General features: G+C 40.5%; 1 protein-coding gene and 1 pseudogene across 3 annotated transcripts in view; both read right to left on the minus strand.

The window, feature by feature from the left end:
* HYDIN (HYDIN axonemal central pair apparatus protein) overlaps positions 1-20,559 on the minus strand; it is a 516,844-nt gene that overhangs the window by 5,237 nt on the left and 491,048 nt on the right. For all 3 annotated transcript variants that reach the window (XM_071209089.1, XM_058279757.2, XM_071209090.1), the window contains one exon: positions 9,382-9,612. In XM_071209089.1, coding sequence (XP_071065190.1) covers positions 9,382-9,612 — 231 coding nt within the window. The remainder of the gene's footprint in view (positions 1-9,381; positions 9,613-20,559) is intronic.
* On the minus strand, positions 18,165-19,004 carry LOC139436942 (PEST proteolytic signal-containing nuclear protein pseudogene; annotated as a pseudogene).

Below are 20,559 nucleotides of genomic sequence, written 5' to 3' on the forward strand. Positions count from 1 at the left end.
TAAATGAGTGTTCCTTTTTCTCTACATCCTCTCCAACAATTGTAATTTTCCATTTAAAAAATAGCAGCCATTCTAGTGGGTGTGAAATGGTATCTCATTGTGGTTTTGATTTGCACTTCCCTAATAGCTAATGACATTGAACATTTTTTCATTTGCTTTTTGGTCATTTGTATATTTTCTTTGGGGAATTGTCTATTCAAGTCTTTTGCCCAGTTTAAAATTGAGTTGTCTTTTTATTGTTGAGTTGTAGGATTTATTTTTATATTTTACATTAAACCCTTATCTGATATGTGGTTTCCAAATATTTTCTCCCATTGAGTATGTTGTCTTTTTACTTTCATGATAAAGCTCTTTGGTGCACAAAAGTTTTAAATTTTGATGAGGTCCCATTTATCTATTTTTTTTCTTTTGTTCCTTGTGCTTTGTTTGTAGAGTCTAAGAAACTATTGCCATTGCCTAACACAAGGTCCTGAAAATGCATCCTTATGTTTTCTTCTGGGAGTTTTACAGTTCTGGTTCTTATATTTAGGTCTTTGATTTTTTTTGAGTTGATTTTTTATATGGTATGTTGTAATTTCCTAGGCTGCTTAAGCAAATACCATAAGTTGGCTTTAAAAATGGGAATTTATTTACTAATGGTTTTGAGGCCATGAAAATGTCCAAATCAAGGCATCATCAAGGCAATGCCTTTTCCCTGAAGAATGGCATTTTGGGCTGGTGATCCTTCATTCCTCTATCACATGGCAAGGCACATGGCAGCATCTCCTGGTCTCTTCCTTCTCTTCTGGATTCTGTTTCAGCTTCTTGTTTTCTGAGGCTTTCTCTCTCTGCCTGAATTTCATTCTCTTATAAAGGCCTCCAGTAATAGAATTAAGACCCATCCTAATTGAGGTGGGTCACATCTTAACTGAAGTAGCCTCATCAAAAGGTCCTACTTACAATGGGTTCACACCCACAGAAATGGATTAAATTTAAGAACATGTTTTTCTGGGGGTACATACAGCTGTAAACCACCACATGGTGTGAGATAGGGGTGCACTGATTGAGATGATTTTATTCTTTTGCATATAGGCATTCAGTTTTACCAGCATCATTTGTTGAAGAGACTATTCTTTCCCAATTTGAGTGGATTTGGAACACTTGTTAAAAATCAGTTGCCCATAAATGAGGGTTGAAATCCAAACTCTCAGTTCTATTCCATTGGTCTTTATGTGTGTCCTTGTGCCAGTAACTATTCTGTTTTGACTACTGTGGCTTTGTAATAACTTTTTTTTCTTTAGGTACTGGGGGCTGAGTATTGACCTCATATGTATGAAGCCAGCACTCAACTACTGAGCCACATCAGCCCCCTTGAGTTGGTTATTTTCTTTTTTTTTTTGAGGAGACATTGGGAATGGAACCTGGGACCTCCCATGTAGGAAGCAGGTGCTCAAGTGCTTGAGTTACATCTGCTTCCTATAATAACTTTTAAGATCAGAAAGTATGAGTTCTTCAAATTCAATCTTTTTTCAGGATGATTGTGATGGTTAGGCTAACATGTCAGCTTGGCCAGGTAACTGGCACCCAGTTGATTGGTCAAGCAAACACTGGGCTAGGACATTTATGGACTTTAATCATCAGTGAGTTCATTGCATAGATGGCTGATTACATCTATAATCAACCAAGGAGACTGCCACCAGCAATGAGTGACATTTTATTCAATCAGCTGAATGCCTTAAAAGGGGAAGTGATTTCAGCATTCAGAGAGAATTTTCCAGCTCAACCCTGGACAGACAGTGTCTCCTGGGAACTCATCTAGGACCTTTATCAGAGTCCCTGGTTTGCCTGCATGCAGAATTTGGACTTGTGCATTCCATGGCCATGTGAGAGAATTTTATAAAATCTCACACTATTTACAAACATCTCCTGTTGATTCTGTTTCCCTAGAGAACTCTGACTAATACAGTGATATTGGCTATTTGAGGTCCTTTACCTTTTCATATAAATTTCATGATTGGTTTTTCCATTTTGGTAAAGAAGGCTATTGGAAATTTGATTGGGATTGCGTTGAATCTGCAAATCACTTTGGGTAGAATTGACATCTTAATGATATTTGGTCTTCAAATTCATGAACATGGAATGCCCTTTCAATTATTTAGGTCTTCTTTAATTTTTTTTAAAAGCAATGTTTTGTAGTTTTCTGTGTTCAAGTCTTTACATCCTAGGTTAGATTTATTCCTAGATATTTGTTTCTTTTAGTTGCTATTGTAAATGGACTTTTGTTTTTGATTTCTTCTTCAGAGTGTTCATTACCCGTGAACAGAAACACTGCTGTTTTTTTGCATATCGATCTTGTACCCTGCCACTTTGCTGAATTCCTTTATTAGCTATAGGAGCTTTATTGTGAATTTTTCAGGATTTTCTGTATGTAGGATCATGTCATCTGCAAACAGGGAAACTTTCACTTCTTCCTTTCTGTGGCAGCTTGAGATTATTTTATGAATCTCAAAAAGAGAAAGCTTGGGGAGAATATATAGCTCAGGTGGTTGAGTTGCGTGCTTCCCATAATTGAGATTCTGGGTTCAATCCCCAGTATCTCCTAAAAACAAACAAATAAAAAAACCCAAGTCTCACTGGGGAGCAGATGTAGCTGAGTGGTTGAGCACCTGCTTCCCATGTATGAGGTTCTGGGTTCAATCCCCAGTACCCTCTTAAAAAAAAGAAAGATTATGTTTGTAAGTTAATCTATTCCTCTGGGTGTGTTACCATTTGATTGCATTAAATTCAGCTGAGGGGCCTTTGGTTAGATTACTTGATAAGATCAATTTAGGGCTTTTGATTGGGTTACATCAGTAAGGCATAATTCATCCCCCTTGCTGGGTCTGATATAAATGGAAACACAGAGAAAGACTGAGAAAGACAAGAGAGAGCTCTGTCATTCTTGATCCTGCCATGTGACAGAAAGGAGAAGGTTCAAACAGCTGAGGCCCCAGGCAGAGATGAGCCATTTGCCTGTAGCTTACAGTTGAAATTGGAAGAGTGCAGAATAGCTGAGACTGATATAGGAAGCGCTAAGAGACAAGCCCTATACCAGTTTGCAGCTGAAATCTGGAAGAAAGCAGAGCAGCTGAACCTGAAAAAGAAAGCCCAGAGGGGAAGGAGAGACCAGGCAGTTTGTTTGCCATCTTGCTTCAACATGTGGCAGCTGACTTTAATGAGAAAGCACCTATTATAGTGCCTTGAGCTGGACTTTCCACAGCTTTGGAACTATAAATTTTACCCCAAATAAATCCCCTTTATAAAAGTCAACACATTTTCTGGTAGTCTGCATTGGCAGTTGTTGGCTAACTAATACAGAAATTGGTACTAGGAGTGGGTTCTTGCTGCTTGCAATTAGCAAAAATGCTGGAATGTTTTTATAAATGGGTAAGGAGTATTTTTTGGAGGAATTGTGAGATGCTTGATAGAAAAGGCCTAGATTGCTTTGAAGAAACTGTTGGTAGGAATACGGAGACTAAAGTTATGCTGATAAGTCCTTAGAAACAAATAATGGAACTATTATTGGAAACTGGAGGAAAGGTCATCTGCATTTTAAAGTTGCAGAGCACTTAGTAAAATTGACTCCTGATGTTAGATGGAAGGCACATGTACAGAGGGTGTGTGCCCTGGCATTGAAGAGGGTGGATGTTCCAGCCCATTGCTCAGGGAGAGTTTGGCTGCCCTAGGATACAGAGAGGGTAGAGGGTGGAAAGCATTACCTGGAGGTTGGGGGAGAGTTAGGTCACCACCCCACTACTCTGAGGGGGGGTGGTGGGTCAGTTCCCTATAGGCTGGGTAGGTTTAGGTTGCCACCCCACTGATCTGTTCCCTACAGGTTGGGGAGAGTTAGATTGCCACCCCTCTGCTCTGAGGGAGGTGTGCCTGTTTCCCATAGGTCGGAGAGAGCTAGTTACCACCTCACTGCATAGTTTTAGAATCTCTCCAAATCCTCCCATGAGACATATAGATCTAATAGATTAAAAATGACAACAAAAAGAACTCAGGGCCAACATCTGTAACAAAACGAAGTGAAAATGTGAATCCACAAACCCTAGAATATGAGTGGGTAGGGCCAAACCACTGAAAACCATAAGGTTCATGTGGTATCAGCCACTGTGTGGGAGGAATGGGCAAAGACAAAGGAACATCAGACTTGGGACGAGAAAATCCAGAAATCACCCCAAATTGTAGGGTCTCCAGTCAACCTGGAAAACGTGTGAGAATAGTAGCCTACTTTGGAGGGGGTGATTTCAGACTCCAGTTTACTTTATTTTTATTTTTTATTTTTTAAAAAATGTATTTATTTTTCCCCTCCCCCCACCCCACTCTTTGCTCTCTATGTCCATTTGCTGTGAATTCTTCTGTGTCTGCTTGCATTCTTGTCAGGTGGTACTGGGAATATGTGTCTCTTTTGGTTGTGTCATCTTGCTACGTCAGCTCTCCGTGTGTGTGGCGCCACTCCTGGGCGGGTTGAATTTTTCATGTGGGGTGGCTCTCCTTGCGGGGCACACTCCTTGTGCGTGGGGGACACCAATGTGGGTGGCACTCCTGCGTGGCATGGTACTCCTTGCATGTGGCAGCACTGTGTGTAGGCCAGTTCATCACACAGGCCAGGAGGCCCTGGGTATTAAACCCTGGACCTCCTATATGGTAGGTAGACACACTATCAGTTGAACCATGTCCGCCTCCCTCCAGTTTACTTTAATTGCAAAGGCATCACAATAAGACTGGATGATGTGGGACTGCCTGGGTCATTTGAATTCTCAAAACCAAGTGACCGAAGCTCCCTTCTAAGACAAAACCTGTGAGGAAAGGCCTCTAGGAGTAGAATGTATATGACTAGAACTGAGATACTAAGGACAAAGGAAAGATAATGCTGAGATAAAAGTGGAGGAGAGCAGAGAAAAGAAATCTTAAAAACACAGACTATTTAAAATATATCTTTAGCAGTAATAAAAGAAGAGAGAGCCTTGGTACATGAAGATAGGGCAGCTATCCTAGGCTACCTTCTTCTTCAAATAGGAGCATGGGAAGACCCAACGTGAGCAGCAGGAAAGGAGTATGGTAGAATGCTACGCCAAGTTATAAGAGGAGAGAGAATAATGCACAGAATAACACTGCTACAGACAATGAAGACCTGCCATGAAGAGATACCCACAAAACAAAAGAGAAAAAGAAAACATTGAACAGACAGAATAAAGAGAAAGAAAATGATAGTATTCAATCTGAATATACCGCTATTTACATGAAATATAAATGGCCTAAATGCTTCAATTGAAAGTAAAGATTGGCTGAGCCTCAAAAGACTTACAACTCCTACCCTCTGGTTTATGAAGCACATGAAAAGATGCTCAAAACATTACTATTAGGAAATTGCAAACCAAAACCACAATGAGGTATCATTGAGATGAAACTTCAGGACATTATATTGAGTGAAATAAGCCAGACACGAAAGGGCAAATATTGTATGATTTCTCTAATATGAACTAATTATAAGGAGCAAATTCATGGAATTACTATCTAGAATAAAGGTTACCAGGGGATAGAATGAGAGTAGAGAATGGGGAGGTGATGCTTGATTTGTGCAGAATGTTTAATAAGGTTGATTGTCAATGCTTGGAAATGGATGGAGGTAATGATAGAACATTAATGTGAGTGTAACAGTGCACAATTGTGCGTGTGATTGTGATTGAAAAGGGAAGTTAAGGGACGAGTGTGTCACTAGAAGGAAAGTTAGAAGATGAAATATGGGACTGTATAACATAGGGAACCCTGTTGTGGATGATGAATGTGGTTAATAGTACAAATACAAGAATGTCCTTCCATGAGCTAGAACAAATGCCCACCATTATTACAAGGTGTTAATAATGGGGAAAATACACCTAATGCAAATTACGGGCTATAGTTAACAGTAATATTTTAATATTCGTTCATCAGCTGTAACAAAGGTTCCAAACTAATGCTAAGTGTCAGTAATAGGGGAACCCCAGGGGTATGGGGTTTCTAAAATTGATTGTGGTACTGAATGCACAACTCTGTGATTATACTGCGAGTGAATGATTGTATACTTTGGATGATTGTACGATGTGTATCATTTAAAGGATAAGGTTACAAAAAGGTTGAAAGTATGATGATTAAAGAAAGTACACCATTCAAATACTAACCAAAAACATGCTATATTAATAGTAGACAAAATGGACTTTAGGGCAAAAAGCATTGCTAGAAACAAAGAGGATCATTCGTATTGAAAAAGTTTCAAGTCACCAGAAAAATCCATATGTGTTTGAAAATTAAGAAACACATATAATAATCCATGAATCAAAGAAGTTTAATAATAATGAAAATTAGAACATATTTGAACATAATAAAAAATACTACATATCAATACTTGTATGTGGCAACTAAATTAGTACTTGGAAATTTATAGTCTTAAGGATATATATTGGAAAATAAAAAAAAGATTGAAAGGTAATGCAATAAGGGAAGCAGATTTGGTCCAATAGATAGGGCATCTGCCTACCACATGGGCGGTCCAAGGTTCAAACCCAGGGCCTCCTGACCCATGTGATGAGCTGGCCCACATGCAGTGCTGATGTGCGCAAGGAGTGTTGTGCCACGCAGGGGTGTCCCCCACATAGGGGAGCCCCATGTGCAAGGAGTGTGCCCTGTAAGGAGAGCTGCCCAGAGTGAAAAAAGTGCAGCCTGCCCAGGAATGGCGCTGCACACGGAGAGCTGATGCAGCAAGAAGATGCAACAAAAAGAAAGATGGATTCTGGGTGCTGCTGACAAGAATACAAGCGGGCACAGAAGAATACACAGCGAATGGACACAGAGAGAGCAGACAACTGGGAGGGAGGGGGTGGGGAAGGGGAGAGAAATAAATAAAAAATAAATCCTTAAAAAAAAAAGGTAATGTAATAAGATTCATCTTAGAAATTGTATAATAGCACCATTAACTCCAAGAAAGCAGAAGGAAAAAAATAATGAAGAACAGAAATCAAGTAACTAAAACACACACACATAACAGAGAGTACCAACAAAGCAAAGAAATGTTTTGTTTTTTTTGAAAAAGATAAAATGTTGAGAGACCTCTGGTGAGATGGATCAAAAAACAAAGAGAGAAAGAACAATAACCAATGTTAGAATTGAAAAAAGGGACATTGCATTGAAAAGATAATAATATGATATTATTAACAACTTTATACCAATAGTTTGAATATGTAGATGAAATGGACAGCTCTGATTATTGATTGAAAAAGAAACAGAAAATCTAAAAAGTTCAATAACCCATTACAGGAATTAAATCAGTAGTTGGCAGTCTTCCCACAAAGAAAATTCCAGGCAGAGGTGGCTTCACTTCTGAAATCAAGGGAGGAGTAGTTTCGTTCTTACATAAACTCTTTCATGGAATTGAGAAAGCAAGAAAATCCCCAACTCTTTTTACATGGCTTGCAAAACTTTGATACCCATACAGGACAAAGACAGTATGAGAAAGGAAAATTGTGGGCCAATCTCTTTCATCAACATAGACGCAAATCTCCCACACAAAGTATTACTCAACTGAAATCAATCTGCCTGTAAAAAGGGAAATTAAAAATACAAGGAATTACCAGTTTATATGCACCAGATTGGAAAACCTTAAAAAGTCTAACAGGGCTGGTGAAGATGTGGAACATTTGGAATTCTCATCATTGATTGGCACTTATCTAATAAAGTTAAATATATGCATGCAGCAATGCTACTTGTTGGTATATACATGCCCAAGTATGTCAGGATACATGTACAGGAAGGTTCATGGGAGAATTTTTCATGATGATAGCTAAACACTGAAAACAACTCGAATGTCTGGCCACAGTAGAAAGGATATCTAAGTTGTGGTATAGTTTTGCAGTGGATTATTATACAGCAAAAGAGGAATGAACCTCAGTTATGGGCAGCCACATGGGTGACTCTAACAATCATGATATAGAGCAAAAGAAATAAGACTTTAAAGAATGAATATAGTATGATATCTTTCACATAAAGTTTAAAAAAAAACAGGCAAATCTAAGCAAGAAATGATTATCAGAAGACAAGGGTAGTGGTGACTTTTAGGGGTGAGGGAGGAAAGGTATTATGAGTGGCGAGGGCCACACAGTTGAGGGGGGCTTCTAGGGTGATGGCAATTTTATATTTCTCGGCCTGGGTATTGGTTATATAGTCACTTCATAATTATTTGTTTAAAATACACATTTTACTACATAAGTGCATAAAAAGGAATATGCATTTTATATTCTTTTCTGACTAGATTTTATAGTTCACAATGAAACAAAATGAAGTAAAATAAAGGGCATGGAGATACTCTCTAAAGAACACAGTGGAGTGTGGAGCTGGCCCATGCGCAGTGCTGATGCACGCAAGGAGTGCCCTGCCACGCAGGGGTGTCCCCCGCGTAGGGGAGCCCCACGTGCAAGGAGTGCGCCCCATACGGAGAGCTGCCTAGCGCGAAGGAAATTTCAGCCTGCCCAGGAATGGCGCCGCACACACAGAGAGATGACACAACAAGATGAGGCAACAAAAAAAACCACAGATTCCCGTTCAACAAAAAGAAACACAGATTCCCGTGCCGCTGACAACAACAGAAGCGGACAAAGAAGACGCAGCAAATAGACACACAGAACAGACAACTGGGGTGGGGGTGGGGACGGGAGGGGAGAGAAGTAAATAAAACAAAACAAAACAAAACAAAAAAACCCCACAGTGGATTCTGGATTGTAGATGTGAAGAAAGTACTAGAGTTAGAGCAAGAGGAATAAAGCCAGGTAGGTTGAAGTTGGAGAAGAAGAGGAGAAATTTTGATGGAATCACTACTCTGTGAAAAATTAGAGTGATAAATTGATGAAAAGAAGAAAAGGAAAGCTCACTCTCCTACCAGTCCATAATTCCATGTCCCTGATCACTGCCAAAGATTTCTTGTGTGTCTCCTGAAATTGTCTATGTATAGATATATGTGTGTGGGGTACACTTTTTAGCATAGTACTATGTACTCTGCTTTTCTTATCATCACCATGTATTCTTTTGTAATTAGCAAAAAAACAAGAAAAATATTTTTAGTTTGAACAAGGCAAACAAACATATACAAGGAGCAAGGTTTATCATCAAGTAGTCCATTTTACCTGCAAAGCTCTTATGGCCCCTAGGTCATGGGAAGACTTCGGCAGCCGAGGAAAGGAGAGCTCAGGAGTGTGACAGTCCCTTGCCTTCCTGACCACCCCCAGGGCTGGCCCAAACTCAGGGGAGGCAGAGCGTGGGTCCCGAGACCCCACGGACAGACAGACACCCCCATCACAGACGGCAGGGGGCCCCTGGAAGTCAGAGGCATACCTCAGAGTTGGCAGGCACTACGAACTGGGAGGGCAGGGTGATGTCGGGCACCCTGCATTCCGTGGCCAGGGTCACCGAGTACGGCAGGGGGTTCTCCACCTTGACGGAGGCTGAGGTACTCTGCCGGACCGGGCTCACCATCTCGATGACTTTGATGATGCCTGAAGGGATGACCCTGAAACTCAGGGTGTAGTATAAGAACTCGTTGGTCACCTCGTTTTTGAAGATCACCTGGGTCACAAGGGGAGAAGGGTTAGCCGAGGGGCTTCCGCACGTTTATGGAGATCTCGCTTCCTGTTAGCACTGCCTGGGTCCATGAAGCACGGGCACCAGAGGGACGTGGTCCCTCTTGGTCTATCTGAATCCCCTCTGGCCAGCTCTTCTCTTCCGGTGTTCTGGTCAAGCCCCTCCCAGGTGAGAGGCTGTTAGGTAGGCTGGGTTAGCTTTGGAGGTGGCCAGAGCGGAACCAGTTTTAGCTAGCACTGGTGACACAGCTGGCTGGCCCTGCAGAACGAGCAAGACCTTGAGAGGTTCAAGTTGTAGTGGGCCTTACTCCTATTCCTGCTGCTGCTGGAATAAATAATAATAATGATAATAATAGCAGCATTCTACACGTAATGAAGGATTATTGTGGACCATGGACACAATAAGTTAGAAGTCCTAACTTATTCACACGTCAGTTTGTAGGCACCATTATTATTTCCCTCAGTTATTTTTTTTCTTAAGATGAGCAAACTGAGGCTTAGCAAGGTTAAGTATTTTGTCCAAGGTCATATGCAAGAAAACATCAGAGCCAGGATTTGAACCCCGCTTGGACTCACACTTGCACCTACCATATGTGATGCTTTCCTTCCTGCAACTGCCTCAGTATGTTGCGCACCTTTTTAAACTTCTTTTCCCTGATGACTATTGAGGTTGAGTATCTTCTCATGCTTATTGGTAATTGACATATCTACCTCCATGAAGTAAAGTCTGTTTAAGGCTTTTGTCCCCTTTAATAAATTGGGTTGTTTATGTTATTATTAGGTTGTAATAATTCTTTATCTAGTCTGGCCTTTTACTTCCCACCTCTTTGTGTCTTAAAACTTAAAGTCTTTCTCTCTTGAACAGCATATAGCTGGGGCTTAAAGTAATCCAGTGTGACACTATCTGCCTTTTAATTGGAGTTTTTAATTTTTACATTTAAAGTAATTATTTATATGGTTGGGTTGAAGTCTACCTTCTTGCTAGTTATTTTCTACTTGTCCTTTTTTTTTTTTGTCCTCTGTTGCTGCTTTTCTACCTTTTGGTATATATTTAATCTTTTGAAATATATTTTATTTCCTTTGCTGGCTTCTTAGCTATATTTCTTTTTATCACTTTTAGTGGTTGATTCAGAGCAAAAATATGTATCTTTCATCTATCAATTTTTTTAAATGATGTATTTATTTATTTATTTCTCTCCCCTCCTCTCCACCTTGGTTGTCTGTTCTCTGTGTCTATTTGCTGCGTCTTGTTTCTTTGTCCGCTTCTGTTGTTGTCAGTGGCACGGGAATCTGTGTCTCTTTTTGTTGAGTCATCTTGTTGTGTCAGCTCTCCGTGTGGGTGGCTCCATTCTTAGGCAGACTGCACTTTCTTTCATGCTGGGCGGCTCTCCTTACAGGGCGCACTCCTTGCATGTGGGGCTCCCCTACGCGGGGGACACCCCTGCATGGCACGGCACTCCTTGCGCGCATCAGCGCTGTGCGTGGGCCAACTCCACACGGGTCAAGGAGGCCTGGGGTTTGAACTGCAGACCTCCCATGTGGTAGATGGACACCCTAACCACTGGGCCAAGTCCGTTTCCCTATCATGTTTGTTTAGAGTCAATATTTTATCATGGCCACTTTATTTTTAAAAAAAGATTTATTTATTTCTTTCTCTCCCCTTCCCCACCCTGCCCTGGTTGTCTGTTCTCTGGGTCTATTTGCTGCGTCTTGTTTCTTTGTCTGCTTCTGTTGTTGTCAGCAGCACGGGAATCTATGTTTCTTTTGGTTACGTCATCTTGTCGTATCAGCTCTCTGTGTGTGCGGCGCCATTCCTGGGCAGGCTGCACTTTCTTTCACGCTGGGTGGCTCTCCTTACAGGGCGCACTCCTTGCGCGTGGGGCTCCCCTATGTGCGGACACCCCTGCGTGGCAGGGCACTCCTTGCGTGCATCAGCACTGCGCGTGGGCCAGCTCCACACGGGTCAAGGAGGCCTGGGGTTTGAACCGCGGACCTCCCATGTGGTAGATGGACGCCCTAACCACTGGGCCAAGTCCGCCGCCATATCATGGCCACTTTACAATGAACACTTCATTTGTCCTACTGCACAGTTCCCATTTTGCAAATATAATAACTTTGTTACAGTATAATTTTATTCATCCTATGTACTTGTACTGTCATGTCTTTTTTTTTCTTTCTCTCTTTTTTTTTTAAAGATTTATTTATTTATTTATTTAATTCCCCTCCCCTGGTTGTCTGTTTTCTGTGTCTTTTTGCTGCGTCTTGTTTCTTTGTCCGCTTCTGTTGTCGTCAGCGGCACGGGAAGTGTGGGCGGCGCCATTCCTCGGCAGGCTGCTCCCTCCTTCGCGCTGGGCGGCTCTCCTTATGGGTGCACTCCTTGCGCGTGGGGCTCCCCTACGCGGGGGACACCCCTGTGTGGCACGGCACTCCTTGCGCGCATCAGCACTGCGCATGGCCAGCTCCACACGGGTCAAGGAGGCCCGGGGCTTGAACCGCGGACCTCCCATGTGGTAGATGGACGCCCTAACCACTGGGCCAAAGTCCGTTTCCCTCTTTCTCTTTTTTTGAGAATGTCCTTTACTTCAAATCCCTCTCAGGTTTTGAATCTCTCTGACTTGAGAAAGAGCCTGATCCTTTTATTTAAAATTATTTTATTTTATTTTCACAGACTGTATTAGTCAGTCAAAGGGGTGCTGATGCAAAATACCAGAAGCCTGTTGGCTTTTATAAAGGGTATTTATTTGGGGTAGGAGCCTACAGATACCAGGCCATAAAGCATAAGTTACTTCCCTCATCAAAGTCTATTTGCATGTGTTGGAGCAAGATGGCTGATGATGTCTGCCAGGGTTCAGGCTTCCTGGGTTCTTCTCTTCCCAGGTCATGCTTCTTTCTGGGCTCAGGTCCTCTGTTTTCTCCACAAGGTCAGCTGTAGACTATCAGGCAAGCAGCTCTGTCTCTCTCCCCAGGGTTTCTGCTGTGTCTAAGGAGCCGTCTCTATTCCTCTGTGTTCTCCTGTATGTTCACTTCCCGGGCTGCACCTCAAGACTCCAGCATCAAAAACTCCAACATCAAAAACCTCCAGCATCAAAAAGCTCCAACTCTGTCCTTTGCCATACCTTTTATCTGTGAGTCCCACCCATCAAGGGGCAGGGACTCAACACCCTACTGTCATGGCCCAATCAAAGCTCTAATCATAATTTAATCATGCCCAGGTACAGACCAGTTTACGAACATAATCCAATATCTATTTTTGGAATTCATAACTATCAAACTGCTACACAAACATTCCCTCTTACCTATGCCCCTCTCCCCTGGTAACCTAATCTGCTTTCTATCTCTGCAGATTTGCTATTTCTAGGCTTCTCTTGTAAGTAATACCATAAATTTTTGTCATTATGTCTTTTTTTTTTTTAAGATTTTTATTTATTTATTTACTCCCCTTCCCCTCCTCCTGCCCTGCTATTTTTGCTGTCTGTGTTGTCTTCTCTTCTCCTTTTCTCTCCTCTAGGATTCACCGGGATTTGATCCTGGAGACCTCTGATGGGGAGAGAGGTTCCCTTTCAATTGCACCACCTCAGTTCCTGGTTTCTGCTGTGCTTCACCTTGACTCTCCCCTTGTCTCTCTTCTGATGCATCATCATCTTGCTGTGTGAGTCACTTGCGTTGGGCACTGGCTCAATATGTGGGCACTCACATGGGCTCTGGCTTGTCACGAGGGCATGCTTTCTCCTTTTTCACCAGGAGGCGCCAGGGATGGAACCCAGGTCCTTCCATATGGTTGGCAGAAGCTCTATCACTTGAGCCACATATGCTTTCCTCATTATGTCTTGCTTATTTCTCTGAACATAATGTTTTCAAGGTTCTTCCATGCTGCAGCTGGTCTTATAACTTCATTTTTTCTTATGGCTGAACAAAATATTCCATTGTGTGTATATACCACATTTTAAAAATCCATTTTCTCTATTCATTTGTTGATAGACACTTGGGTTGCTTCCAGCTTTTGGCTATTGTGAATAATGCTTGTTGGTATACAACGAATATCAGTTTGTGACCCTGTTTTTACTCTCTTTAGGTAGATATTTTGAAGTGGGATTGCAAGGTTAAGTGGTAATTCTATATTTAACTTCTTGAGGAACTGCCATATTGCTTTCCACAATGACTGTACTATTTTATATTCCCACTAACAATACACTTGAGTTCCAATTTCTCCACACCCTTTCCAAACTTATTTTTTGTTTATTTAATAATAGATGTCCTTGTGGATGTGAAGTGTTTTATTTTAAGGAGGTACTAGTAATTGAACCCTAGACCTCACATATGCAACTGAGCTAAACTCACTCCCTCATTGTAGTTTTAATTTGTAATTCCTTAATGGCTAATGAAATGAGCATCTTTTCATGTGTTTATTGACTTCTTTGGTGAAATGTCTATTCAAGTTCTTTGCCATTTTTTAGTTGGGTTGCTTATATTTTTTGTTGCATTGTAAAAGTTCTTTATATATTCTGGATATCTATTGTCATGTCTTTTACTTCTACATGCATTAGAAATTCCATCTTACAATGTTATTATATTTGCTTTCAACTATCGGTTATCTTTTTAAAAAGCACAAGAAGAAAAACATATATATGTATGAAAAATATATAAACACTTACATATTTATTTATTTCTGATACTCTACTTTCCTTCCTGTAGACCCAAGCTTCCATATGGTATCATTTTCCTTTAAACTAAAGAATATCCACTAACATGTTGTTCAGAGTCATGTGTAAGTCTATTGGCAATGGATTCTCTGATGTTCATTTATCTGAAAATGACTTTCATATTCAGTATTAAGGATATTTTCAGTGGGAAAGAATTCTAGGTTCATAGTTTCTTTTTCTTTCTGCACTTTAAGTTGGCCTCTACTATTTTTGAAAAGAAGTAATTGGTTATTCTTATTGTTGTCCCCCTGTATGTAATGCTTTTTTTTTCTCTTGGCTTCTTTAGCCATTTTGCTTTATCTTTGGTGTAGGCATGACTTTCTTTGTATTTCTCCTTTTGGGGTTTACATCTGTACATTTTTATTATTTAAATCAAATTGGGGAAGCAGACTTGGCCCAGTGGATAGGGCATCAGTCTACCACATGGGAGGTCTGCGGTTCAAACCCCGGGCCTCCTTAACCCGTGTGGAGCTGGCCCATGTGCAGTGCTGATGCACACAAGGAGTGCCGTGCCACACAGGGGTACCCCCCGTGTAGGGGAGCCCCATGCACAGGAATGCGCCCCATAAGGAGAGCCGCCCAGCACAAAAGAAAGTGCAGCCTGCCCAGGAATGGCACCACATGCATGGAGAGCTGACGCAGCAAGATGATGCAACAACAAAACAAAAAGGAAGCACAGATTCCTGTGCTGCTAACAACAACAGAAGCAGACAAAAAGAAGAACACACAGCAAATGGACATAGAGAACAGACAACTGGGACAGGGGTTGAGGGGGAGGGAAGGGGAGAGAAATAAATAAAATAAATCTTAAAAAGAATCAAATTGGAAAAAAATCAGCAATTATTTTAAAAAGACATTTTCTGCCCCATTCACACTCTCTTCTCCATCTGGGACTCTTGCTACACATGTGTTAGGTCACTTAATATTTTCTCATACGTTCCCCAAGGCTCTGATATTTTTTCCTTCAGTCTTTTTTCTCTCTTTTCTTCAGACTGGAAAATTTGTAATGCTCTATCTTCACGTTAACTGACTCTTCAGATATCTCTAATCTGCAATTAAGTACATCAGTGAATTTATCTTTTTTGTAATTTTCAGTTCTAGAATTTCCATGTGGTCCTTTTAAAATATAGCTTCCATTTATTTGCTGAGATTCCCTATCTTACTATTTACCTAAGACTAGAATTTCTTTAATTATTTGAAATATTTCCTTTTATATATCTATTTTTTTTTTAAGATTTATTTTATTTATTTAATTCCCCCCCTCCCCCGGCTGTCTGTTCTCTGTGTCTCTTCGCTGAGTCTAGTTTCTTTGTCCGCTTCTGTTGTCGTCAGCGGCACAGGAAGTGTGGGTGGTGCCATTCCTAGGCAGGCTGCACTTTCTTTCGCGCTGGGCGGCTCTCCTTACGGGCGCACTCCTTGCACGTGGGCTCCCCTACGCGGGGGACACCCCTGTGTGGCAGGGCACTCCTTGAGCACATCAGCACTGTGCATGGGCCAGCTCCACACGGGTCAAGGAGGCCCGGGGTTTGAATCGCGGACCTCCCATGTGGTAGACGGATGCTCCAACCACTGGGCCAAGTCTGTTTCCCTATATATCTATTTTAACATGTTTATAATAACTACTTTAAAGGTTTTTTTTTGGTCTGCTAAATCCATCATTTGTCCCATCTTGAAATCAGTTCTATTGGCTGTTTTTTCTTGCTTCTTCACAAGTCTGGTAATTTTTGTTTGTGCACTGGACACAGCTGATGATTGTTGTAGAGATTCTGGATTCTGTTATTTTCCTGTTAAGAGTGTTGATTTTGTTCTAGGATATAGTTTGATCACCACATGATCCCCTTAACTTGGTAGGTTTGGTTTTTTGCTTTGTTAGGGCAGATATTTGGAAAGTCCAAGGTGTTTCTCAAGTCCTTCTAATTTGGTGGGATTCGATCTCCAAATTTTATTCTCTCTGCACATCTTGGAAGTATTTAGTTTAAGTCTTTGTCAGGGCAGCTCTGGAATAAGTCTCATCTTAAGAGCATGGATCTTTCTCCTAAGGTACAACTTTTCTGGTATTTTGGCTGGGTTTTCAGGATGTTAATGAGGTGTTAATTAGCTCTCTCTATGCTGGCTGGGCCAGACCTCCAATGTTTCCCAGGACTACCAAACCTATAGTATATCTTTTTCTTTATCTTCTTCATAGCAACTACTCTCTCTAAAATATCATGTAGTCTCACCCTGTGCATATGCAGTCCACTCCTCAGGTAAGGACTGGTGAGTAACTCCTATATAGACTTCTGAGCCACCTGCTACTGCTCCCTCCTCTGGTGCTCTACTCTTCAGAATCCAGTCATTTCAGTGGCCCCTAACTCTGATTTTTGCCTCCTCAGCTCACTGGGGATGCAGGTTTTGGCTTGGAATCCAGCTTACTACACTGAAAGCCAGGGCAATCATGGGGGCTCATCTCATGAATTTCTCTTCTTTCTGATGGATTGCAGGATTGTGCTTCCTGTCATTCATTGATTGAGAAGAGTTGCCTGAGATATTTTATCCAGCCTTACAGTTAATAATGGAGGGAGGGCTAGCCTGATATCAGTTACTCCATCATAATCATAATCATAATCATAATCATAATCAGAAATCCTTTTTTTTGGTCTTTTCCTCCTTTGCAAACTTTTTATTTTAATTTTTATTGTTAATTTCAATACATATGTCTGTAAGGAGATTCTATGATCTGGATTCACTCTGTCATTTTTTATCCCAAAGTCCTTATGTGTTTTTACATAAAATTTCTAAAAAATATTTATTTTCAAAGAGTTAGGCATCTGTATCCACTGATAGGGATACAATATATTTGGTTTACAGTGATTTGAAACAAAACAAATGCCTATAAGGAAAAAAAGCTGTATTTTAAATTTATCCAAATTTACTTTCAGTCAATAGTCCAGTAACATTCTCCTTGTAATACAATACTCCCTCTCTATAAATCTGTTCCTGAGAACCAGACAGTTTAGGTGAAGAGGGAATTAAGAGAGCAACTACTTGCATTTTGAACCAGGCTAGATAGGCAATAACTTTTTTGCTTTCCTCTTAATGTACTAACTGCATCTAAAAATATGCAATTCTTAAAAAGGTACTATATTAGTCAGCCAAAGGGGTGCTGACCAAAAATATGTTGACTTTTATAAAGGGTATTTATTTGGGGTAGAAGCTTACAGTTACCAGGCCGTAAAGCACAAGTTACTTCCCTCACCAAAGTCTGTTGCCATGTGTTGGAGCAAAATGGCTGCCAGCCTGTAAGGGTTCAGCCTCCTTTTTCCTCCTAAGGCTTTATGGTCCCAGCTCCTTCAGGCTTTACCTCTCTCCCTGGGGCTCAATTCTTTCCAGGCATAGCTACTCTGGTTTCTCCACGACGTCAGCTGTAGACTGTCAGGCTCTCTCTTTCTGGGGCCTTGGACATGTCTATGGAGCTGTCTCTTTTCCTCTGTGTTCTCCTGTGTGTTTACTTCCTGCGGCTCCAGAATAAAAAACTCTTTCTCCTCCGCCATGTCATTTTCTCTGTGAGTCCCCACCCACCAAGGAGCAGGGACTCAACATCATACTGATGTGGTCCAATCAATGCCTTAATCATAATTTAATCAAGTAAAAGTGAAACCTCTGAATTTAATACAATCTAGTACACTCAGAGGAACAGACCAGTTTACAAACATAATCCTGTAACTATTTTTGGAATTCATAAATAACACCAAACTGCTACAAGCAACTCCAAAGATAGTTTTATATCATTCTTTAAAAAATGAAACTGTTCCTTTTAACTTTATACTGATCCCCACACCTCAATCTCACAACACATCATTTAATTGTCTTGATCATGGATGTTTCCAAGATGAGATTTTATATTTTTCTCCTATAAGCTTCTGGTTATCAGAAAACTCATACTAGGGAAGCAGACTTGGCCCAATGGATAGGCATCCGCCTACCACATGGGAGGTCTGTGGTTCAAACCCTAGACCTCCTTGACCCATGTGGAGATGGCGCATGCGCAGTGCTGATGCGTGCAAGTAGTGCCCTGCCACGCAGGTGTGTCCCCCGCGTAGGGGAGTCCCACGTGCACCTTGTAAGGAGAGCCACCCAGCATGAAAGAAAGTGCAGCCTGCCCAAGAATGGTGCCACACACATGGAGAGCTGACACAACAAGATGATGCAACAAAAAGAAAGTCTATACTTTCCTTTGTTGAAGGAGTTTGGTCCTGCTAATGTTGGTGCATCCCTTCCAAATTCTTCATCCTCATCTTTGCTTTTGGAGGAATTTCCTCTGGCTCACTATCTTCATCTTCATTAAAAGCTGTGCTACTGAAAGGGTTTTTGGAGCAAGAGTTGGAACAGTTTCTTTAGGCTTACTTGATCCAAGTTTGATGAATATGGTGGATGCTTTCTTTGTTGTCTGACTACCTATGGCAAATCCAAACTTGGAGATCTTTGTAGGCTTTCTTGGGAAGTCTCCAGGTTCTTCTTCAGCTGATTGCTTCTCAGCACTATGACTGGAACTTTTCCCTCCATTATTGGAAGAAACATTCTTAGTTTCCACAAGTTTTTCTGCTGCTTCTTCAGGTCCTCTGATGGTTCCATCTCTCTGTGGCTTCTCTAGGTTCTCTTCTCCCTGCCTTCCAGTCCACCATTTTCCCAGCTGTGGCCCTTAAATTTTTAGTACATATCTTTACTAATATTTTTCTGTTCACACCTATAGTTTATGAATATCTCTTATCTTCCTATCCTTCTCTCAAAATGGAAAAACATCTCGGATTTCCCCATTCTCTGCCTTCTGAATGAGAAAATAATTCTTATTGTCTTATTTTATTCCTTTCCCTGCTATTTCCCTTGCTGAGGTCATTTGAAATATTCATTACAGGTTTTTTCAGCAATTATTTCTATAACCTAAAATTTAATTTTAATTCTTTTGTTAATTAATTCTTATAATTTGTGCTTTCCCTTTGGATTCATCTATTATTATTATTTTTAAGTTTTGCTAGGGCACATCCTGTAGTTTTTTCAGACAAGGTTTGTGTATATGAATGGATTACTTTAAGTCCTTACGAGTCTGAAAATGTCTTTATTTTCCCCTCATAATAGTTTTGTCTGAAAAAAGGATTCTAGATTCAAAAAAATTCTCACTAAGAAGTTTGAAGACCTTCTTTCATTGTTTGCTTGCATTCATTGTTGCCATGAGATGTCTGATGTTATAATGATTATTACATGCCTTTATTTTCTCTAGAATAATTTAGAACTTTCTCTTTTGCCCCAGTCTTCTGAAAGTTTGTTCTCCCATATTTGGATGTGGGTCTTTTTTCTCACTCACCCTGTTTGGCAATTTGGTGGGTCCTTTCAATTAGAAGACTCAGGATTTCTTAAATATTAGTAACTCTCGGCATTTTTCTTTATTCTGTTGAGCATTTTCTTCCCTCTATTATCTTGTGTCTCTCTTTCAGAAGCTCCTATTAGATGGATATTGGAATTTCATGGTTTATACTTTATATCTCAGCTGTCCTTTCATCCTTTTTTAAATAGCTTTATTGAGATATAATTCACTTACAACTCATCTAAAGTGCTCAATTCAATGGATTTTAGAATATTCATAGAACTGTATATCCATTGCCACAATCAATTTTAGAACATTTTAATTGTTTCAGAAAGAAACCCTGTACCCCTCAGCCATCACCCCCAACCTCCCATTTCCTCCAGGCCTAGACAACCACTAATCTAATTTTTGACCCTATAGATTTGCCTATTTTGGACATTTCATATAAGTGGGATTACACAATATGTTCCAATTGTAAATGACTTTTTTTTTGTAATTGACTTTTTCACTTAATATATTGTTTCAAAGTTATCCATGTTGTAGTAATTATCAGTGCTTCAAGTCCATTTCTTTCTATTGCCCAGTAATTTCCATTATATTTATCCTTTTATCAACTGATGGGCATTTGGATTACCACTTTTTGACTCCTACAAATAATGTTGGTATGAACATTTGTGTACAAGTTTTTGTGTGGACATATGTTTTCATTTCTCTTGGATATATTTCTAGGAGTGGAATTTCTGGGTTGGGTCATATGGTAACTCTCTGTTTAGATTTTTGAGGACTTGCCAGATTGTTTTCCAAAGTGGCTGCACCATTTACATTCCTACCAGCAGTGTATGAAGATTCTAATTTCTCTACATCCTTACCAACACAGTATTGTTTCCTTTAGTTC

Source organism: Dasypus novemcinctus, chromosome 18, assembly GCF_030445035.2.
Source record: "Dasypus novemcinctus isolate mDasNov1 chromosome 18, mDasNov1.1.hap2, whole genome shotgun sequence".
NCBI lineage: Eukaryota > Metazoa > Chordata > Mammalia > Cingulata > Dasypodidae > Dasypus > Dasypus novemcinctus.